Source organism: Rattus norvegicus, chromosome 20 (assembly GCF_036323735.1).
Source record: "Rattus norvegicus strain BN/NHsdMcwi chromosome 20, GRCr8, whole genome shotgun sequence".
NCBI lineage: Eukaryota > Metazoa > Chordata > Mammalia > Rodentia > Muridae > Rattus > Rattus norvegicus.
The window spans coordinates 55,464,739-55,489,704 of NC_086038.1; the positions used below are offsets into that span (position 1 = coordinate 55,464,739).

At 37.3% G+C, this 24,966-nt stretch overlaps 1 protein-coding gene across 2 annotated transcripts in view; it reads left to right on the plus strand.

Annotated features, from left to right (window-relative positions):
• Sim1 (SIM bHLH transcription factor 1) overlaps window positions 1-24,712 on the plus strand; it is a 79,637-nt gene extending 54,925 nt beyond the window's left edge. Inside the window, exons 11-12 of one of the 2 annotated variants that reach the window (XM_006256604.4) lie at window positions 16,720-17,119; window positions 19,037-24,712. In XM_006256604.4, the coding sequence (XP_006256666.1) occupies window positions 16,720-17,119; window positions 19,037-19,767 (1,131 nt within the window). In that variant the 3' untranslated portion in view covers window positions 19,768-24,712. 2 annotated transcript variants of the gene reach the window in all.
• The last annotated feature ends 254 nt before the right edge of the window (window positions 24,713-24,966 follow it).

The following is a 24,966-nucleotide window of genomic DNA, read 5'->3' on the forward strand; positions in this document are numbered from 1 at the left end:
AGTGAAGAAATGGAATTGACCCAAGTGTCTACTGATGTATGAATGGCTAAAGAAATGTATATATAACCTAATATCACAGTGTAAAAAGAAGGAAGTCTTGCCATTTATGAAATATAGCAGATTATGAAAAATACTGTGTGTTTTCACTTGCATGTGGAATATAAAATAGTCATATTTATTGGAGTAGAATGGTGGCTGCCAGATGCTGAAGGGTGGGCACTGTTGGTTAAAGAGTGTAAAGTTTCAGTTCGAAGATGAATATGTCTGGGATTATAATCTAAATACGATGATTATAGATTAGAGTGTGTGCTTGATATTTGTTGAAAGAAAATTTAAGTTGTCATAACAGACACCAATAACCAAGAGAATTGACGGTTGTATTAACAGACTTTTCTTGTGGCAATAATTTTACAATGTGCACTTACCTTGTTATGTGCCTTAAATATATGATGCTCAACTAAGGTATTGAAAAGACCAATACATATTGTTTGATATCTCATCTTTACCACTTGAGTTTTCTTTACTTTTCTACATTTAGAAGAAGAAATCGTAAGCCTGCCGTTCTGCTTAAGTCTACAGTGTGGAATGAGTTAACTCGGCAGAGGGCTTTCAAACTTTAATTTCTCTTCACAAAGCTACAGAATAAGTAGAGAGTGCACAAGCTTTTGATGCCTTACCAACCTATCAGCATAGCTGTAGGGCACAGCCGAGAGTAGGTTGGACAATGCTTCCTTTCGCTAGATCCAGAATAAAGCAGAAAATACCAAGCAAAGCTTCCTTAAGGAGCTGGAGCAGGTGGTACAATCTGTATGCATCTAATTCAAATCCAACTAATCTGCCACCTACATGTGGAAGACCTGAGAGTGAGTCAGCACACGTTGTTATTCCGGCTGTCATATCCTTTACTTTCATAATTACCATTCAAATTCAAATTAATGCTAGTGGTTCTGGCAAGCCAGGATTTACTCATTGGGCTAGAACTACTTCACATTACCAGAGCAAATTGGTACAGCCTTGATCTTTACAGCTGGAGTTTATTTGATTTAAAGGCTTTAGTTAGATGTTGATTTCATGTTTATTCCTACCTGTTTAAAATTATCTGCGCAGTGAAAATGCCCATAAGTCCATAGGAATTTGTCTTTGAATTTACAAAAGGGATGGATTACAGATCTCATGTTTGGGAATAGCTCTGTACCTGATGGGAGATGCTTTATACAAAGACATTGGGGAAACAGCCTGGCATGCTGATTCCTTTCCAGGTACATATCCGGGACAGCTGACGGGTCAGCTGTTATGGCTGTTATGGTCACTTTTCTGGGACAAAGGAGTAAATGAAATCCCAGGAACAGTTTCTGTCTCTGGGGGTGGATTATGGGAAGGGCCGTGCTTGAGTGTGTGTTTCTAGTGCTTTTTTCCCCCAGTTCTTTTTCTGTTTATTTTGTCCTATTCTGGTTTCTTTATTTTTACTTTATTGTATTTTGTTTTTTCTAGATGTCTGCTTGTTTCCTAATGAGAGAGGGCCAGAAAAGATGTGGATTTGGTGGTGAGGAAGTGGGAAGGATGTGAGAGGAGTTGGGCGAGGGAAAACTGCTATGGGAATATATCGTATAAAAAATTCTATGTCTATGACATTTCACAGAGTTAAGGCATATTATAAAAAAATTGCTCTGTTTGTATTACATGGGCTGTATCCGAGAACTTACAGGTTCCTGCTGGCATTGTTTTTGAGATGAATATAAATAAAATATGGTTTAAAGTTTTTTTTTAAAAAAATCAAACAACAACAACAACAATAATAATAATAGATTATATTAGAAGTGGATCATATAATTAAATAATGAGTGAAATTTTTGTTAGGCCATTCCTAAACACTGATTTGGGGAAGTTGATAATATCTCTTTCTAAAATGAAGAAAGAAATAACCCAAACAATTAGTTTCTAATAATTTAATTTTAATTTAGTATTAGGTTTCCAATTACTTGTATCACAAATGGGTGTATTTACTTCAAATTCAAAACTCTTTTCCTTTAAAATATTTTCTCTGGACTGGTGATACACATCTCAATGGTAGAATGTTTGTCTAGCATGAGCAATGATCTGAATTCCATACCTAGCATCACATTAAAACCTTGGGGAAGGAGGGAGGGGAGGAACATAGGAGGGGTGGAGGGAGGGAGAATGCTTCTTCTTCTTATTTTTTTTATTACTTTTGACTTTTTTATAATCCAGTTGTTGCCCCCCCTCCTGGACCCCGCCCAACAGTTCCTCATCACATTCCTCCTACCCACTCTCTCCAAGAAGATGTCTCCAACATCCCCACACCCCTCCCCCCATACATAGGTAGATCTATTTCCAGTTTTCAGGGGAACCTCCAGATTGATATCCAGAATGTTTGTACCAGTTTGCAACCCCACTGGCATTGCAGGAGTGTTCCTGTTTCCCCACATCCTCACCAGCATGTGCTGTGAACTGAGTTTTTGACCTTAGTCATTCTGCTTGGTGTGAGGTGGAATCTCAGGGTCGTTTTGATTTACATTTACATTTACCTGATGACTAAGGACTTTGAATATTTCTTTAGGCACTTCTCAGCCATTTGAGATTCCTGTGCTGTGAATTCTCTGTTTAGCTCTATACACAATTCTTTGATTGGTCTGTTTGTATTTTTGGAGGTTAGCTTCTTGAGTTCTTTATGTATTTTGGATATAACCCCTCTATCAGATGTGGTGTTAATGAAGATTTTTTTTCCCAATCTGTAGGTTGCTGATTTATCCTATTGACAGCGCCCTTTGCCTTACAGAAGCTTTTCAGTTTCATGAGGTCCCATTTGTCAATTTTTGATTTTAAAGCCTTAGCCATTAGAGTTTTATTTAGGAAATTTTCCCCCATGCCAATGAGTTTGAGATTCTTTGTCACTTTCTCTTCTATTAGATTCAGTGTATCTGGTTTTATGTGAAGGTCCTTGATCCACTTGGACTTGAGCTTTGTGCAAGGTGACAAATATGAATCTATTTTCATTTTTCTATATAAAGGCTGCCAGTTGGCCCGCACCATAATTTGAAGATGCTTTCTTTTTTCCATTGTATATCTTTGGCATCTTTGTCAAAGATCAAGTGACTATAAATATGTGGTTTTATTTCTGGTTTCAATTCTATTCCATTGATCAACCTGTCTGTCTCTGTATCAATACCATACAGTTTTTATCACTGTTGCTCTGTAGTACAGCTTCAAATCAGGGATGGTGATTCCCCCAGAAGTTCTTTTATTATTGAGAATCGTTTCACTATCCTGGGTTTTTGTTTTTCCATATGAGATTGAGAATTGCTCTTTCTATGTCTGTGAAGAATTGTGTTGGAATTGTGCTGGGGATTGCTGTAAATGTGTAGATCTCTTGATAGAATGGCCATTTTTACTATGTCAATTCTACCAATCCATGAGCATGGAAGATCTCTTCATTTCCTGAGATCTTCTTCACTTTCTTTTTTGAGAGACTTGAAGTTCTTTTCATACAGATCTTTTACTTGTTTGATTAGAGTTACACCAAGATATTTTATATTATTCATGACTATTGGGAAGTGTGTTACTTCCCTATTTTCTTTTGCTGCCCATTTATAATTTATATAAAGAAAGGCTATTGATTTGTTTGAGTTAGTTTTATACCCAGCCACTTTGGTGAAGTTGTTTATCAGCTGTAGAACTTCTCTAGTAGAATTATTGGGTCTCTTATGTATACAATCATATCATCTGCACATCGTAATATATTGACTTCTTCTTTGCCAATTTGTATCCCCTTGATTTCCTTTTGTTGTCTTATTGCTCTAGCTAGAACATCAAGAACTATTTTGAATAGATATGGGGAGAGTGGGCAGCCTTGTTGTTAGTGGGATTGCTTCAAGTATCTCTCCATTTAATTTGGTATTGGCTGTCAGTTTGCTGTATATTGCTTTTATTATGCTTAGGTATGGGCCTTGAATTCCTGATCTCTCTAATACTTTTAACATGAAGGGGTGTTGTATTTTGTCAAATGCTTCTTCAGTATCTAATGAGATGATCATGTGAATTTTTTCTTTGAGTTTGTTTATATAGTATATTATGTTAATGGATTTTAGTATGTTGAACTAACCTTGCATCCCTGGAACGAAGCCTACTTGATGGTGGAGAATGGTGGCTTTGATGTGTTCTTGGATTTGGTTTGCTAGAAGTTTATTGAGAATTTTTGCATCAATATTCATAAGCGAGATTGGTCTGAAGCTTTCTTACTTTGTTGTGTGTTTGTGTGGTTTAGATATGAGAGTAACTGTGGCTAGTTTCTTGGGACCATTTGTTTGGAAGACTTTTTTCCAACCTTTAACTCTGAGGTAGTGTCTGTCTTTGTTATTGAGGTGTGTTTCTTGTGTGCAGCAAAATGTTGGATCCTGCTTGCATATCCAGTCTGTTAGCTTATGTCTGTTTATTGGGGAATTGAGACTGTTGATACTGAGAGATACTAAAGACAGATAATTGTTAGTTCCTCTTATGATTGTTGTTATAGATAGTATTATGTGTTTGTGATTATCTCCTTTTGGTTTTGTTGTGAGATGATTCATTTCTTGTTTTTCTCTTTGGTGTATATACCCTCTTTGTTTTGAATTTTTTCTATTAGAATCCTCTTTAGGGATGGTTTGGTAGATGGATATTGTTTAAATTTTGTTTTGTCAAGGACTATTTTGGGTTTTCCATCTATGATGACTGAGAATTTTGCAGGGTATAGTAGCCTGGCATTTGTGTTCTCTTAGGGTCTGCATGTCCTCTGTCTAGGCTCTTCTGACTTTTAGGGTCTCTGTTGAGAAGTATGGTATAATTCTTATAGGTCTTTCTTTATATGTTACCTGGCCTTTTCCCCTTGCAGCTTTTAATATTCTTTCTTTGTTCTGTGCATTTAGTGTTTTAATTATTATGTGATAAGAAGAATTTCATTTCTGGTTCAATATGTTCAGCATTCTGTAGGCTTCTTGTACATTTACGGCCATTTCTTTCTTTAGGTTGGGGAAGTTTTATTCTATGATTTTGTTCAAAACTGTATCTGGTCCTTTGAGCTGGGAATCTTTGCTTTCCTCTATTCATATTCTTCTTAGGTTTGGTTGTTTCATTGTGTCTTTGCTTTCCTGGATGTTTTGGGTTAGAGTTTTTAATCTTTTCAATTTTCTTTGACTGTTGTGCCATTATCTTCTTAGGTATCTTTTATGCCTGAGATTTTCTTCTCTCTCTTGTATTCTGTTGTTGATGCTTGCATCTGTAGCTCCTGACCTCTTTCCAAGGTTTTCCATTTTTAGGGTGGCCTCCATTTATGATTTTTTTTATTGTTTCTACTTCCAGTTTTAGGTCTTCAACCTCTGGTCAATTCCTTTACCTGTTTGATTGTGCTTTATTGTATTTCTTTAAGGGATTTGTCTTCTCTTTAAGGGATTCTACATGTTTACCTGTGTTTTCCTGTATTTTTTCAGTCAGTTATCTATATCTTCCTTAAAGGAGTCTATTATCTTCATGAGATAGGATTTTAGATCAGCATCATGGTTTTCAGGTGTATTGGGGTATCTAGGGCTTGCTGTGATGGGAGAACTAGATTCTGATGATGCTTCTGTTGCTTATGGTCTTGTGTTTGACTCTCACCATGTGGTTATTTCTGGTGTTAAATGGCCTGTGTATCTCTGTCTGAAGTCTGCCTCCTGTGTCCCTGGGTTGCTTCAAGTCTCCTGGGATACCTATTGCCCTGGCTGCAGCAAATCTCCTGGGAGGCCCTCAACCTTTGGGGTTCTTTTCCCTGCCTGAAGCAGATCTCCTGGGATGCCTTCAGACTGTGGGCTCTTCAGAGGGGCAGACACGCTGATAATCTGCCCTGGTAGAAGGCTCAGGCCAGAAGGGAGATGGAGTTCGAGTGGAGTGGATTGGTCAGTAGTCTGCTGAGTTCTTCAGGGGTTCCAACTGCTGTAGTCATTTTTGAAGGGTCCCTTATCTATTGCCCTGGGTGCAGCATATATCCTAGGAGGCCTTTCAGACTGTAGGAACATCAGTGGGGTAGACACACTGATTACCTTCCCCAGTATTTAAATATTAAAAAATATTTTTGTAACCATATGATAAGTTACATAATTTCTCAGAGGAATATTTCCAAAGCTAAATATTCGTAACATTTATATAGCAATGACATTACACCTAACCTTTCTATGTATATACTTTTGCAGAATTCTTCTGGTTTATTCTTATGACAATGATTTGTTGTTGAAGCAGTGGTATCAAGATTTGTCTAGGATATCAGGAATGTAGAAAGTGATGTACACTTAGTATTCTCACAATTACAGTTATGTTTTGGAGCCCTATGTTCTTTCAAGTTAGAAAAGTACTCCATGGTTTGCCTGTTGTAGAGTTATGTGATCTGGGCACATGAATTCAGTCAGCCTCAAATGAATAACTTGCATTATTTTCATTTTAAAAATTGTTTGTTCTTCATCCCAGAGAAAGCCTGTAGCATTCCCTATCTGTGAAAGCCACAGCCTTTCCTGAGAGTAAACAGGACTCTTGACTAAGAAGCATCCCAAGCAGCGGGCTTATTCTAAGTACATGCTGTACCACTTTAATCTAACTCTTTCACCATCTGTTCTTCCCATAACAGTGAGTGAAAAAAATTACATATTTTATATTTCAGGGTTACATTAGTAAAAGTAAGATAAAAGTGATTTAAAAGCATGCATATGTTCCCAATACAATGCAGTCTGCATCTGTGATTCCCCCCCCCCTCTCTCATGATTCAGACACAAATCAAGAAGAAAGCTGCTTATGCTTGATAGCGTGAAAGTTTTTCATGGAAAACAGAACTTCACCATCAGAGGGTCTCTTAATACGTTTTACAGCTAAGAATGATAAAACCTCAATGAGTTGCCAGAATAAGAATAGATCACAGTAACGTCTGTTGTTGGACCACCTGGCATTTTTTTCCTGGGCTGGGTTGCAGAGCACTTGTTTGGAAGATGCTGTGGAAGCTGACTGCAGTTTAGTACTGACTGTACAGAAAGAAACATCTATGGGTGTAACTTTTTGAGAGTGTTAGTGATGGTGGGACACCACCCAAGGAGCGTGAGGATCACTTAGTAGGGTGTACCAGTTGGAAATAGACCCTTTTGTATAAACATTAAAGGAAGGGCGTTGTTACTTTTTTCTTTTTTAATCTCCGTGTATCAAAGCGGGTAGTGGACAGATAGAGGATTTTGGGATTTCTCCTTCCCTTTTAAACTTCATAATCATGTCACTTGGGCATATATTAATTGTTCAAGCCATATTTCTATGACAATGCATTGATTAATAATACTGTAATTATTAGTAGCTATTGTAATGGGCATCAGTAAACACATGCAAATCAGAGTATGTGGTCTCTAAATCAAAGTTCATTTACCTACTGCAGCAACTCAAAGTATCAAAGGAGAAGCTATGGTTCCCTTTTTGTTTAAACTCATTTTCTCTCTATTTGGGTGCTTATCATTATCACGTATTAAGGTTATTGTCTGCATCATTGTGTTTATACTAATGTAAGCACTTTGAAGAGGGAAGGGTGACTCTTTTCCATATGAACTAGCAGACTTTATTGTAAACAGTTTTCACTGGATGCACCCAAGACTAGACTGATAACTTGGACCTTTAACCTTCTGAGATACAGTCTCTCCTGGAAGAAATAATTCTTTCTTGAGCTGAATCCCAAAGGGGAGCTGGTGGTGGCATATGGTTTCCTGTTTTAAGAGAACAAGGGTTTTTTTTCATCTGATTAGTTTACATGGGAAAATATGAATGCTTGTTTTGAAAATTAAAAAGTCTGGGGTTAATTAAGATGTAATGTACCCAGAATGACAATATGTTTTGTAAGAAATGAAAATAGACATTCCAGCAGAATTAACCCAAAATCAATTCTCAGTGAACTTTTTCTGATTGATGTAAACTAATTAAAATAGGAAATTCAGTCATTTAGATTCTCAGATTTGTGTTAAAAGAGGACATAGTGCTGCTCTTCAAACAAGAGTAGATAGATGCCCAATAGCTCATAAATCATACTTCTACTTGACAATGTATAGATACCAAGAATGGCTAGAGGAACCATCCACAAGCTGGCATGCGACCCCATGAATGTATGCTTCTCAATCCTTACTCTCTTAGTCACTGTTCTATTGCTGTGAAGAGACACCATGACCAAGGCAACTCTTACAAAGGAAAACATTTAATTGGGGGCCAACTTACAATTTCAGAGATTTAGTCCTTCATCACAGGAAATATGACAATATATAGGCAGTCCTGTTGCAGCTTTACATCCTTATCCACAGGAATCAAGCAGAGAGAGAGAGAGAGAGACAGAGAGACAGAGAGACAGAGAGACTGACTCTGAGTGGGCTTTTGAAATCTCAAAGTCTTAGTGACATACCTTCTCCAATAAGGCCACACCCACTTTAACAAGGCCACACCTCCTAATCCTTCCTTGACTGCTCATCAACTGGGGGCTAAGCATGCAAATGGAATAAGCAGGCCAATATGATTCAAACCACTACATATGCTATGTCTCTTCTCTATGTTTGCAATGTGTCTCTAGGCTTTTATCAGTGTGTAAGCTGAGAAACATTGGGAGCAAAGTACACTGTGGCAAGAAAAGTAGGTGTATGTGAAAGAAGACTGTGTAGGGGATTGGGTAGTAGTCTGATTTCTTTTCGCAGTTGGAAATGCATGTTTTAATCTTTTATATGTCTGTAATGTTCTTAGTGCAATGAAAATACACTGGATACTGCACTTTTTCAGGACAATATTGGTTGTTTGTTTTAGACCTAGCTGACCTGGAACTTACAGACCAGACACTTACAGAGATTTTTTATTTTACCTCTGCTTCCAGATTGCTGTGGTTAAAGGCATAATCCTTCGTTGTTTTTCTTTTAGATTTATTTATTTTATTTATGTGAGTACACTGTAGCTCTCAGACACACCAGAAGAGAGCATTAAATCCCATTACAGATGGTTGAACTCAGGACCTCTGGAAGAGCTGTCAGTGCTCTTAACTGCTGAGCCATCTCTACAGCTCCTTAAATTGTCTTTTTATGATCAAAGATCATAGCCATTATTGAGAAAGAAGGTATTTAAGCAATTAAGTTTAAGATTTGTTAGAACAAGTTTCTAGTCAAGAAAAAAATGTATTTTTACAAAGGACTTTGTTTCAAGTCATTTTATAAAGATAAGACATAAGATTTTTTTTGCATTTTCAAATATTTATTTTGAAATTACTGCATATGTAAAGAAAACCGACAGTGCTATTATAGTTTATCCACACACACAGTTTACATTCCCAATACCCAATTGTCTCTTCAATTTTCTCTGTCACGATTCATTCCTTTCTCTCATTTTATATTTTTTCTGGATCTTTGAGAGTAGATATATACATGATGGCATCTTGGTATTTGTGTATTTCATCTGGACACAGACATTCTTCCAGCTAACTTCAGTATAAACATCAGTCTGAGGACACTCACAGTAGTAAAATACTTAGCCTCGGCACCGTTGTTTGTCACAATGTCTGCAGTTTCCTGGCAGTGCATAATCCCATCCAGGAGCGTGTAGATGTTGCACATTACAGTTTTTTTTTTTAATTTAAGTAGATCCTTGTTTTTGCTACTTTTCTTCTGTGTTGTCAGTTTTAGAAAATAAAGCAGAATTATTTTATGTATTTTTTTTTTGAGTTTGTGCTGCAGCTCCATTGTTCACTTGGATTACCTGTTACCTCTGAAGTAGTCCCATGAGTACTCTCACCGGAGTATGTTCACTTAGAGGCCTCCAACAGCCATCTGAGTTGTTTGAAGATGCCAATGCTTATCACCTGGCCAAAGTGTAATCTGCTTTCTCTACTACATAACCACTTTTTATCTTTTTCAAATGAAAGGGAACTTTTTGGATGGACTCATAAAGACCCTAAAAGTTGTTTATTCCTCATAAAACTCTCTTGATACCTCATCTGTAATCATTTAAGGTTAAAGAAATCCTTGTTAGGTTGGTTACAAATATATTTTCTAACCTAAATACTCCTTCCCCAATAGCTGATTGTCCCTATCCTGGGGGAAGGCCCTGCTCACCACTGGTTAGCCATTTATTTGCTCATCATAAGTTCATTACTGTTTGGCGTACTGAAATCTTTTGTTACTGCATTTATGTGCCTTTGCTTAAATCTTCTCTATTTTGACAGTGGAAATTCTTTAAAATTGGCTTCTATATCTTTTTGACACATCGCCAGAATTTTATTTTTTGAGCACATTCTTACTTTACGCCTTTCCAAGGTATTTCAGACTCTCCTCCTACCTGCCCTAATTCTGGAAGGAACAATTTCTCCAACGGTCTCTGTTTCTTTAGAGAAGAATAATATTTAGAAACAAAAACACACATACTTAGTGTGATTGTTCCCTGGGAGCGTATGAGTGCTGCTAGGACATTTCAGCAGATAGTGCTGGGACTCAGCTTCTTATTTCCCTTCTGTCAGTCCTTCTTCTCCTTCCTGGTAGGAACCACTTTTCTTGTTGTTTGGTTTATACATCTTGTGTTTCTTTATGCAAAAATTAGAAGATATACATGTTTTACTTCTATGTTTACATGAAAGGTAGCATTATATATTATATACATATACATATAATCTAATATATATACAAGAATCTAATAAGAATCTAATATATATATTAATGTAATATATATTTGCATTACAGATGCTGGGTGGCATATTTTCTTATCTTTTTCTGATTTATTTTATAACTATTTTAATTAAAATTTAATTTTGATACAAATATACATTTTATAAAATTGAAGCATGTAATTGATATATGTATGTATGTATATATATACATATATTAGATTCACTTTTTGCATGTATTTCTTTTTTTTAATTCTTTGTTATTTTGTCTTTTTTTTTTTTAACCCGGAGCTGAGGACTGAACCCAGGGCCTTGTGCTTGCTAGGCAAGCGCTCTACCACTGAGCTAAATCCCCAACTCCTTAGATTCGCTTTTTAAAAGATTTATTTATTTTATATATCTGAGTACCACTGTTGCTGTCTTCAGACACACCAGAAGAGGGCATCAGATCCCATTACAGATGGTTGTGAGTCACTATGTGGTTTCTGGGAATTGAATTCAGGACCTCTGAAAGAACAGTCAGTGCTCTCAACCTCTGAGTCATCTCTTCAGCCCTATAAATGTGTGTGTGTGTGTGTGTGTGTGTGTGTGTGTGTGTGTGTGTGTGTGTGGTAGTGTGGTATATGTGGTGTGTGGCATATGGCAAATGCATATATGTACATGAATGTATACTCATGCACACAAAAAAGGTCACAGTAGTGGTTTTGGTTTCCTATTCTGTTACTCTTTCTTATTCTCTTGAGTCTCTCTCTGAACCTGGAGCAAGGCTGATGGCCAAGAACTCCCAGTGACTTACAGGCACACAGGATCAGGCCCAACTTTTATATCAGTTATGGGATTTGAATTCCAATTTTCACATTTGCACAACATGCTTTGTTTCCAGTACATGAAATATTGTCTATCATCATCATAGATTGATGTTTCGTTCTGGGAATTCAATTTAAAAATCTCATTTCTTATTTGTGATGTAAGCTGATTTAAACTTATTGTCACCATTGATATATTTTTCAACACTGTCATATTTTACATTACAGATGCTAGGTGGTGTATTTACTTATATTTTTCTGATTTATTTTATAGCTATTTTAATTAAAATTTAACTTTGATACAAATATACATTTGTATGAAATTGAAGCATGTGATTGATAAAATTGTAGATATATGTGTTATTTTAGCAGAATTGTCACAATACTAAAAGTGGTAACATCTCACTAAACTGCAGTATGTTATTGTAACTATGATAGGACATTATTACTGCCAAGGCACAGAACATTTAACTCCATAGGGATCTTAAAAGTTTCCTGTTAATAGTCACAGTGATTTTTCTTCTGTTTTGTTTCTAAACCCTAACAAGTACTATAGAATTTTGTATCTATTTTTGATCTTGCCATCAAGAATGTTACATAGCTGTAACTGGTACAGCCCTGTAAACTCCGCCATTCAGAAGGCTGAAACAGAAGGATTGCATTACCAGAACATGCCTGGACTAGAAAGTGAGCTCAAGACCAAACCAGGCAATATGAAAAGAACTTGTCTTTTTAAGAAAGAGTAAAAAAGAGAGCTAGAGATATGGCTCCTGGCATGCATAAAACCCTGGATTTAATTTCAAGTTCTGAGAAAATAAAATAATAACCAAAAATGGTATATAATTAGAATTCTACAACCCTCTAAGGTTGGATCTCTCTGCCCCAAGCAGAGATTCATCCATGTTGCTCTATTATTAATACTTCATTCCCTTATATTGTTGAATAATGTTTCAAGGTAGATATATACTGTTTTACTTAGCCATTCACAGTCTGAAGGATTACTGGTTTGTTACTAGGCTTGGGCTATTAAAATTAGAGCTATATTTTAGATACAGCCCGGTCATAAAATGATTGTCTAGAATTCTGAAAACAAAAAAAATTAAATAAAGAGAAAAAATCTGCAATAAGAACTTAAACCAAAACCGTGCAATCATTTAAATAGGCAAAATATTTGAATAAATATTTCTTCAAAGAAGAGATACAGTGATAGATACAGCCATGATAAGGTTCAATATCACCAATCTTACAGAAATTTTAATAAAGATCTCAATGAAATATAGCCTTACACTTTCGCTACAATGGCTATGATAAACACATGAGTTTGATTGTATACATGTACACATATACATTTATGAATGCACACAAGACATGCATACGTGCACACAGATACATAGAGAGGAAGTAGAAAGTGCTGATGAGTGTGCAGAAAAGTTAGAACTTTTTTGTGTGTGGCATTAGCAGGAATGCATAATGTATATAGCTTCTTTGGAAAATAGCATGACAATATTTTCCAAAAATGAAAAGCAAAATTTTCCTATAATTTAGCTGCCCCACTTTCAGAACCCTCCAATGAAATGAGCTTTATATAGGAGTTTTTGAGCCTTAATTAGAGATCTCTGTATATACATGTTTATTATAAAAGTGGAAACTGGTCAAGTCATCAGTAAATGAAAGGACAGGTAAAAATGTCATGTAAACAATCAATCAACTATTCTACAACCTTAAAGTGTAGGGAAATTTTGATGCACTCTACAATATGGATAAACCTGAGAATGTTTTGCTAAGTGAAACAAGTCAGTCACAGAGACATATTTGAGATAATTATAATTGTCAAAGTCATAGAGATAGAAAGTAGTTGTCTAAGGCTGGGGGATAGAAAGGAAGATGAAGTTATCAGTGCTTATGGAATTCAGTTTTCCAAGATGAAGAGTACAGTCATGCATTCACTACAATGGTTACGATAAGCACATGAATGTGCATATGCACATATATACACACACATACACACACAAGCACACACATACACACATGTGCACACACATGTACACACACATACACACATACACATGAACACATATACACATGCATAACACACATACATGCACACACATACACATGCATACACATGCATACATATACATACACACATATACACATGCATACACACATACACACATACACACATACACACATACATATACACACATATACACACATACACATGCATACACACAAACACAGACACATACACACATGCACACACACATGCATGCACACATACACACACAGACACACATGCATACACACACACACACAGACACACACACACACTGACAAAAGCCCACTTAAAACAAAAGAGGAGTAACTATGGATCAGAGTTTTATTTCTGTGTGCTGGTGAAAGTTCATTCATTTTCATTAAGATGCAAACATTTATATCTAGACTTCATGTATAGTATCAACGCAGTTTAAACTCATGGTCTGTGAGTGCCACCCTGCTCTGCCTGCTTGCACGGCTCAGGGCAGTGTCTTTACTGTTATAGTTTCCGGGCTATTGACAAGAGGTTTCCTCTCAGAGTCTTTTCAGGTGCTATTGAAATACGTACTTCATGTATGCCTGGGTTGCCTCCTGTTGGATTTTCTTCATAAGCAATACATAGACTATTCTCTGCTGTGATATTACTTTCCCATATACACTCAAGGAAAGCTTTTCCCACTCAACAGGGCTCAGAAATCTTGACTGGAGTACTTTAAAAAAAAAGGTCTAGTTTATACTTTTATAAAAACGAGTGATGTCTGGGTGACTCCTGGCTTGGAACAGTAGAGATGTCTGAGCCTCTCTGAGTTAAGCATTGCTGAAGAAGACACAAATGTCGCCACATTCAGTTCCCAACTCAGGAAGAGTTGTACTTGCTATCTTCCGAGAAGAGACTGGTGTGTCTGGGAGAATAGGCTTGTCGCAGGGAGTTGTGATATAGGGACCAGAACTCAGGCTGCCTTAGTGTCTTCCATGAATAGTCCTGCTAGGAGACAAATTGGACTTCTTTTTCTTAATGGAAAATGCTGACTGCTCTTATTGTCCATTTGGGAAATAATCAAAATAATAATTAGGATGGCCATTCCTAGTTCTTGGAATTCGTGAACTTGGGATTTGCATTCAGATTTGTTCTGAGTATGACCCCTATTAACATAGTTTTTGGTTGCCAGGCAAGAACCTGGGTGCCTCATCTCTCTCCCCAAGTGGCCCGAGTAGAGTCGCTTCCTTGCTTTCAGGTGGGACGAGTCATGCTCAGGGTGGACCTGTAGAAGGTGGGACATCTGCTTTGTCCTGTGAAAGGCTCAGCACAGGTTATGTGTTCAACCAACTAGTGACAAAGGTAGTGGAGCCCACTTCTCAGTATATCACTAGTCTGCTGGTGGGCTAGGAGAGAAAGTGTGCCATGGACTTTCAGCATCATAACGCAGTGCTTCCTGTCTGAATATATAACATTATATTCAACATTAGTTCTGCTTTCTCTCACCTCTTTCTACTCTTTTTTCTTTTGTTTGTGAATGATTGTGTGTGTGTGTGTGTGTGTTCAGTTGTATGTGTAGGTAAATGTGTCCCACAGTATAAATGTGTAATAAGAGGGCAATCTTGGCTGTTGGTTCACACCTTTCTCCTACCTTGTTTGAGAAAAAGTCTTGTTTGCTTTTGTGTGTGCTGGGATAACAGATATGCAGTGCTGCATGTCTAACTTTACATAAATTCTGGGAGTTGTAGCTCTGGTCCTCATTCTTGTATGACAAACATTTTAATGACTGAACCATTTACCTGCCCATCTCCTTTCTTTAGTGATAGTGTTTGATTTCAAGTATAAAACTTGGAGCAGTTTATTCACATATTAAACAGAGACGTTTAATATTTACATGAGAGTGGTTATGGAGAATACATGATAAATGTACGTAGACATTACCATACAGCAAACAAATATCAAGTTCTCAATAAATTATCATAGCATCTCTCCTATCTAAATCATGGTTCGTATTAAGGAATCTCTGTCATTTTTTATGAGTTTCTTTTTGCCATTTTCTGTATTTATTTCTTTTAATTGGAAATACATTTTTTACACACTATGTTCTGATTTTCGCCTTCTCCCAACTCCTCCCAGACCCTTTCCACCCTGCCCACTCACCCATCTCCATGCTCTTTCTTTCTCTTTAAGAAACAAATGAACAAAAACAAACGAAACAACAACAACAACAACAACAACAACAACACACACACACACACACACACACACACACACACACACACACACACTGCAAACCAAAATATACAAGCAAAGCAAAAGACCAACAAGATTAAAGGAAAGCCCAAATAAAGCAATATGCGACAAAACGTCTACAAAAAATACCATTGAGTTTGTTTTGTGTTGGCCAACTATTCCTGGGCATGGGGCCTACCCTTAAGTGTGGTTAATATAGCCAGTAAGACTGCATTGGAAAAAATATTTTTTTTCCTTTGTAAGCTAATATCAGTTGTACATAGTTTCTTGATTAGGAATGGGATCCTATGTCCACTTTCCCCTCTCAGTGCTGGGACTCTGTCTAGCTTGAACCTATGCAGGCCCTGCTGTGTGTGCAGCCATAGTGTCAGTGAACTTATATGTGCACCAGTCCTCTTGTGTCTGGAAGACGCTGTTTTCTTTGAGTCATCTGTAACATCTGGCTCGGAGAATCTTTCCACGTCTGAATAGATACCTGATCCCCTGAGGGGAGCAGCTTGATGAAGACATCCCATTTAGGACAGAGTGCTCCAAAATCTTTTTATTCTCCTCCCATTGTTCAGTTCTGTATCTTCATGTTAGTTCTTCTCTACTGCAAGAAGCCTCTTTGATGATGGTGGAGTGAGTCATAGATCTATTAGTATAATAGAATGCTATCAAGAATCGTTCTCTTGCCATGGCTGCAAATCATAGTACTTGGCTTTCCACTAGGTCCACGGTCTATGTAGTCTCAGGTTCTTAACCCCCTAGCAGTGTCAGGCATGGGCTCCACCTCATGTAAAAGGCCTGAAATCCAATCAAAGAGGGTTGGTTACTCCTTGTGCCACTGTTATACCAGAATATCTTGTAGGCAGGTCACTGTCATGTGGCCCATGGTTTGGGACTGTGTAAATGATTATCTTTCTCCTTTTGTAGCATGTAGAGTACCTTCCAGTACCATTTATTATTGATGTTGTCCCTTGTCCCTTTGGTTTCAGTATTCGGGATTCCACACTGAAAGATCAGAATCTGACCATGACAGCCAGTGGGGTGGAAGTCCCCTGACTGATACTGCCTCCCCACAGCTCCTGGACCCAGAGAGGCCTGGCTCTCAGCACGAGTTGTCCTGTGCGTACAGACAGTTTCCAGATCGCGGTTCTCTCTGCTATGGCTTTGCGCTGGACCATTCCAGGCTGGTGGAGGACAGGCACTTCCACACCCAAGCCTGCGAGGGAGGGCGGTGTGAGGCTGGCAGGTACTTTCTCGGAGCACCACCTGCTGGGAGAGATCCCTGGTGGGGTTCTCGAGCAGCTCTGCCGCTCACCAAGGCCTCCCCGGAGAGCAGAGAAACCTATGAGAACAGCATGCCGCACATCACCTCTGTCCACAGACTCCACGGTAAGAGCTCAGAGGTCGCCAGATTCCCAGCAGGAGGCTGTAAAGTGTACACTAAGTCCGTTCAGCTTAAGTGTGCTTATTTTGGTAGTTTCAACGTATTTATGACAGACGAGATCAAATTGCATTTCTCATTTTAAAAACCTACATTTATCATTTTAAAAACCCACATTTCTCATTTTAAGAACCATAAAGAATACAGTTTAAGCTTCGGTGATTTATAAATCTATTGAATTTGTAGTCATATTTAGTTTTTTTTCCCCGTGGCATTTTCCTCAGTACCCTCACACAGCAGCTCTTTGGGCACTGTGGATATGTTGAAAAAAGACAGTTTTTGCTTAGTGGAGTATGGCTTTGCCCATAGATGTTTAGCTTTTCTAGGAATCAATTACCAGAGGCCGCCTCCCATCACTATGACAACCAAAACACCAAGTTGAAAAAGGTAGAGAAAGCACCCTGATTCTCATCTTGGGATAGATGCCCAGCTCCACAAGCCTAAAGAAACGGACATCAGGGGGAAAGCATTGATAATTGGCACTGCTTTCTTCAAGCTAAATTATTCTGTAAATTACAAAGTAAACGACTTCAATAATTACTTTATTCAAAGAAAATGTGTTAAGAAGAGTCTATCCTGGTCATTCTAAATATGGATCTAGGTGGCTCTTTGATAATCTCCCCATTTATTAAAAGTCAGTCCGTTATGAAGGCCCCCTTTCCGTGCTCTTCTCTGCTCTCAGCGAGAGAACTGTACGAGATCATGTCCCTTTGCAGAGGTGCCCATTGCAGATACTTCTGTGGACAAGTTTAACTTCTTGCCTCCGTTGCCTTCTATTTTTCTGCTCTTCCTTAGAGTAAACAGTCTATTAAGCACCGAGGAACATTTCGGTAATGGAGTTCCGGGGCAAAGGGCAATTGCTTGGTAGATGAAAGCGAGAAGAAAAGCTCTGGCCTAACGCATATGGTTTGGAAGAAAATGTTAGAAATAAAACAAGGGAAGAAGAAAGGAAGTAACGGTGTATGTGATACAAGGCTCCTCTGTCGCCATAAGTAGTTTACACTGCTCGGACATCCCTACCTGCTTTTATTTTTGTTTAAAATTTTATTTCAGACTGAGGGTGATTCAGTTCATGAGATGCGTTTTGCATGCACTGCTCGCCAGGGTTGCCTCTTTGGTTCAGAATAGGTCGTTACAGGAAAATGCTAATATTCAAGAGCCTGTTTCAGAAATGAGATATGTTTCCGTTTCAGAAATAACCAGAGTTTCCCTTGTTACCTCTGAAGCTAATGTGCTTACTCTACTATTGATAACAAAGTATCTATACTTTTGATTATGACAACATATCTCTATAGATAAATCATCTATCCATCCATACATCCATATACAAACATTTTTGTGAATTCCTAATTTTCTAAAGACTAGCAGAGCTTTATTTAAAATAAACTGAAGAATTATGGCTTATTTAAAATATAATAGTTCACCTAATACACTTGTCTCCTTTAAAGTAAACTGAAAAGAAAGTTTCTATGCATCCATGTAATGTAAGAGTGCTTTAGAATATAGCACAAACCAAATTATATTCATCTTTCTTATACTATTTGTAGATATGTAGGTCTAATAGCATAAGGAGAAATATGAATGCATTTAACTGTCACTAATTGATATTCTTGACTCATAAGTGAGGCTTATCTTCTAAGAAAATTTTATAAATGTTATCTGCAATTAGAAACCACTGATAACATGTGAATCCTACTACATACATCTGAATCCTAGTGCAAATGCCAATGTGCTGCCATATAGACCTGTTTCTGTTTCCAATATTGCATTAAAATGAAAGATGTAAGGGTTTTTTTCCCTAGGAAAGAAATGTGCTTGTGTGTGTGAATTTTGACACCACCTACTTTTTACTTTTTGTGATGTAGGTCGAGGTCACTGGGATGAAGATAGTGTGGTCAGCTCTCCAGACCCTGGGTCAGCCAGTGAATCCGGTGACCGATACCGCTCCGAACAGTATCAAAATAGCCCACATGAACCTAGCAAAATTGAAACTCTCATAAGAGCCACCCAGCAGATGATTAAAGAGGAAGAGAACAGATTACAGCTAAGGAAAGCCCCTCCCGACCAACTGGCTTCCATTAACGGGGCTGGGAAGAAACACTCCCTCTGTTTTGCAAACTATCAACAGCCCCCACCGGCAGGTGAAGTCTGCCACAGCTCTGCTCTTACCAGCACTTCACCATGTGACCACATCCAGCAGAGAGAGGGAAAGATGCTTAGCCCTCACGAAAACGACTATGACAACAGTCCCACTGCACTGTCTCGGATAAGTAGTCCCAGTTCTGATCGCATAACAAAGTCCAGTTTAATCCTGGCTAAAGACTATCTACATTCAGATATGTCTCCTCATCAGACAGCAGGAGACCATCCTGCCATCTCTCCAAACTGTTTTGGCTCCCACCGGCAGTATTTTGATAAGCATGCCTATACGTTAACTGGTTATGCCCTGGAACATTTATATGACAGTGAGACTATTAGGAACTATTCCTTGGGCTGCAATGGCTCACACTTTGATGTAACCTCCCATCTAAGGATGCAGCCGGACCCAGCGCAAGGACACAAGGGAACATCTGTTATAATAACCAATGGAAGTTGATGTTTTTCTAAAATATTTTGTTCTTCAAGGGTCTCTGAAACATATTTATAGTCTAATACCCCATTAGCAACATTTACTATGCCACAGATTGTTAGAAAGTCTAAGTTAAATTTTAGGGTTACTTGATATGAGTCCCTGTAAAATCAAAGAAAACATAGCACCAACATTCAAGGTTATACACAGGTAAATGAGCCAAAAATGAATACAGAAATTGCCCACATATTATAGAGGAGCTATAACCGACATGATTGAATTGAGAAATACTAATGCAAATTGAGCATATCTACCACATGGAAGGGCTGAAGACTAGAATCATTTTGTTGTGACAATCTAGTAGAACTTATACATACAGATCATACGCTATTCACAATCTTCTATGTATGCGTCTCATGCATAAGTATTATAAATGACTACTCTTCCTTATCTAGCACAAAGAAATGTCAGTTCCCAAAATAACTAAGGAAGAATTGGATGTATCTTGTAACACAATTTCTTCTTTTTCATTTCAAACTAGTCCACTCATTTGGTTCAGGCATAGATTAGAGAAATGGTTCTGGCTCTGGTACATGAATGTGTTTTTACCTGGTATCCATTACAAACGGTCAGGAAAGAGGTGGTTTTCCACTTGTTTTTGAGTTAGACGTAGAGCAGGATTGCATTGGCACAACAGTAAGGAATTTTCTAAGTCACACCACTGATCTGTTGGGAGATACATAAAAAAATATGGTCTACTTAATTTTAAGTGGCTCAGTGAAGAAAAGGGCAGAGCAGAGTAGAGAGAGATACTGAATCTCCAAGCAATGTTTAAGGGGGAGGTAAACAACATTTTGGAGGCTAATGTACAAAAGGCACTAAATAAGAAATTTAAATCAGTTCACCCAGACAAAGTGTTGGCAAGTACAAACGGAACCAGAGATCTGTAAAGCACTAGGTGGCACCAGGATAAGCATTTAAGAACATTTCAGAGCACAATGCGTCAGTATGTGGAAAGCCTTAGAGTCAGGAGAGGTAAAAGCTTAGGCAGAAGGACAAGTGGTTCAAAGGGTGCTTGGGGAAGCCACAGGGAAAATGCTGACTTTCTTTGCTGCTTGTAAACTAAGAAAGCAACACACTTGTCCGTATGTCCATGTGGCACAGTAGAAAGTGAAGTGAACTGTATGCCTAGGTCTCCATGCTGACCTTGCTTTCACTTAATTTGGGGCTCATAGATGCATCGTTTACAGTCTGTGCTTCTTGGTTATCTGGTCTGAAAGGCAGCTCTTGTCCATGGTTCTGCGATTCATTGGTATGCTGAAAGTAAACTTGTAAGCCGTTAAAACTCTGCTGTAAATTTTCAAGACTGATGGTTCTGGATTTTCCATTCACAAGCAGAAGTCTAGATACTTTGATATTTAAGCAAAGTGTGGGCTCTTTCAGGCAGGAAGAGTTACAGGCAACTTTCTCTTAGATGCAGCCAAATATAGGTGCTAGAAATTTATGAGAGGGAAGAAAAATAGCAAAATTTATTTAATGCACTATTCTCTAGTATTCAAAGAAAAATGTCATGTGTGGTTAGGAAAGTTTCATAGACAATATTTTTTAGAATTGCCATGCCTGTTATTCTTGCCATGTTTAAGGAGGAGCATGGACTTTGATAATTATTGAAACATTACATGGCGTTGGACACTCAGGGATTAGTCCTGTATTTTCATCACACGACATGATCATTTGGTGACAGTCTTCATGACAGTAAGTTGAGAGTTGAATAATGGGTTGTTTGTATATGGGAGAAGAGGCTACATAAAACTAAACACTACTTCTTGGGTAATACAGAACAATATTGTCAATAAAAATCAGGAAACATGCAAATTAGTGAAAAGTAATTAGTTTATGTACTTAAATATTCTTTCAAAAATATTCAAAGGAAAATGAAAATTAAATTCTAACTCCATAAGAAAAATATTCGGTAATTTTGAGAAAATTGGGTCAAAGAAACTCACAGGACAGGTGGTTTGAATAAAACTTCAACATGAGGGAGGTTTTCAGGATGGTGAAGGTTTTACAGAATTCTATAGATCAGACAAATATCTGATGAATACGTATTTTGGGCAGAAAATCTCTACAAGTAGGTTCCATTGACAGGTAGGTATGCCTTAGTGCGTCAGAGGTAACTTCTGAGAGATGCTTGTCACTAAAGTAATTTTAGCAGAGTTTTTATGTAGAGAATAACTCATACAAGAATAAATTGTGACCTCCACAGAGAAAGTCTAACAAGGAGGAACAATGCTTCCCAGAATGCCATAATTAATACTTTTAAAGGAAGACAGGATTCATTTACATCACATTTTGATTAATAATCTTAGTAGACTGGCCCATTTAAAAGACATTAACCATTAAACAAATGCCAATTTTGCAGTGGCAATTTTATAATGTTGCATATAATGCCTCATAGGCTTACTATATATATAGCTTACATTGTTTTACAGAATGGCATGATTATTATAAATGACCCAAAATTAATTGATCTTTACAACTAGGTGACTTCTTACTGTTCATGTAGGTGTATAAAATGAATTTGTAACCGACATTATTTTGTTCTGTACAGGAACGTATTTGCTCATAAAGAATGTGCCATCTGTTTTAAAAAATATGGGGTATAAAATAAATACATTCCCAGTAACTCGATCAATTAATGTTAAGCTTAAATTTGCTTCCTCTTTAATCCTTGATTTTCCTATCTTTACTTAAAGGTGGAAAGTCTGAGAAGCATGTTTCCTTCTACCACTTTGGGGATTCATAAAAATACGTGACATCCAATTATACAAGAATAACGCACACACAGTTCCTTACTCTCTACAAAGCCCATTCTATCTGGAAATAATAAGAATATCTCTGATGCCCATTTGCTTGTTTTACCAAGATAAAATTTAAAACTGTGGATGACCAATGAAATACGTATTCCCCAAATTTTCCTTGGGAAAATTCTGTTAAAGTTATTTCTGAGAACATACAGATGATGTATTCTTTTTTTATATAATTTTAAGGTTAGAAATACTATAGGCCAGACATTTATGTGTGCTTCAGCCCCACAAATCTTTTGACATTACATGCAAAATCTAATGTGGTAGCTTTTTAAAAACTGTACTTGCCTGTACATGACACTATGACAGAACTGATAGACATGCAAAACCAGACAGGATGTACTTGACGATTCCTTCAGTGTTTATACAGTAAACCACTTATTATTTCCTGGTTATAGTTTATAGGGCTAGAGTATTCCCAGCAAGAACTGTTCTTAATGTTGTCTGTACCCTGCTGCCACTTACTGCCTTTGGGCAGAGAATCCAACTTGAAGTAAGCTTTAATGAGATCTCCTAAAAAGGACAATATTTCCATTTCCCTTTCTCTTATTTTAAATGAAGTTTAATTTTAGTACAAGAGTATTTGGAAAATATGAATATGCATCTAAAGGTAAAATGAGATAATTTCCCTCCACCCAACGTCTAGATAATGTACGTGGTGGCAGAGCTAGCAACACTCTGAATACAGACTTGCTGTGTTACAGCTCTATCTCTTGCTCTGTGATTCTCTGTCTGTTTCTCTCTCTCCAAACCTGCCAATGACCAAGCTGCTTGCATGACCTATTAGTACTCGCAGTATTGGGAGCGACAGAGTGAGAACTGAGCACTTGACTGGGAATCACTCACCTTACTACTGTGATATAGTAACCCTTGTTAAAAATTTTGAATGTCTGGATTTTGGATTATTAGTTCATTCAAATGATAGACAGACACCCAATTTTCTGAATGATTTAAAAAAGAAAGGAAATCCTCCAAAGACATAGTTGAGAATTCATATAAATGCTATAAATGCCAGGTTTTTTTTTTTTTTTGTCGTTGTTGGTTTTTTTGTTTTTGTTTTTTTTTTTTTTTTTTTGTGTGTGTGTGTGTGTGAATAAGGATTTCACTGTAGGTAAAAATCTGTTGGCTAGCTCTTACTGTGAAAATACATGGTGGGTAAGACATTCTAAATTTTAGGTGGGTGTCAGGACAGCTGTGGGTACATGCAAGTGTATCACAAATAGAAAATAATTCTTGGGGGAAAGTTTTATGTGGTACTTATATCTTGTGCACAAAGGTTGTACGGGTAGTGCTTAAATTCAAAAGGTAAGATGACACTCAAGTCCATATAGACATTTGTTCCAAACTCCTTCTCTAAAACTGTGCAGAAAGTGCGCGCGCGCACACACACACACACACACACACACACACACACACACACACAGGCACACACGCACACACGCACACACTATGACTTCTTTCTTACTTTGAGGATTTAAAAATGTGCTGTATGCAATGTGAATGTATGATGTTTCACACAAGAAACTCTAATTGATAATTTTAATCTAAGCATTGTAGTTTTATGTACTGAGATTTGCTGTGTGAACTTGCCTTCATAACCTAGGTAAGAGGACTTTGTCCTAATCTGCTAATCTTAGACATATCTAGTCAATTTCTACCCAATAATTGTGATGTGTTTACATTTCAAAAGAAATGAAATTGGCATGGACAAATTTTTTTTACAGTAATTGTAACTTCTTTTCAAAGGAACAGATTTCAGAAAGAAAGAAACCAGAGGCACTTCAAGAAAGATAAAATATTTTATGCTTGTTTTTTGATTGACATGATATAAAAAGGATTATATTTGTGAGAGAAGATACTGGTTCGAAATACCCTCTTGCAATGTATAGTTTTTAGGGATATTATAGTATAAACTTGTAATCTGAACTTTTACTTTGGAATGTAAGTAGGAAATAATAGCTATGTCAATGATATCTTGCAAAGTGTCCCCATTTATAATTATTTATATTGTAAATAGCTTTCTGAAGTAAAATTGAAGTTAATGTGCATAAAATGTATTTATTATGTGAGGAATTTTTGGTTTAAAATATAGTTACCAATATGCATTTTGAGTCTGAGTTACTCATTGAAAGAAGATTCATTACAGGACAAAAGAGATTTGTCAGCCAGACTGGTGGTGCTCAACAGAAATGACAGCTATTTTAGCTCTGGTTTGGTGGGGTTGGGCAACTCTTTGTAAACACACTCTGTACAGAGGTGCAAGAACACAAGCTTACACACACATAGTAACTATTCCACAAAGGGTCTATTTTGTTAGACCCCAGAGTTTGTTTTTTAGTGTGTCATATTTTCATCAGAA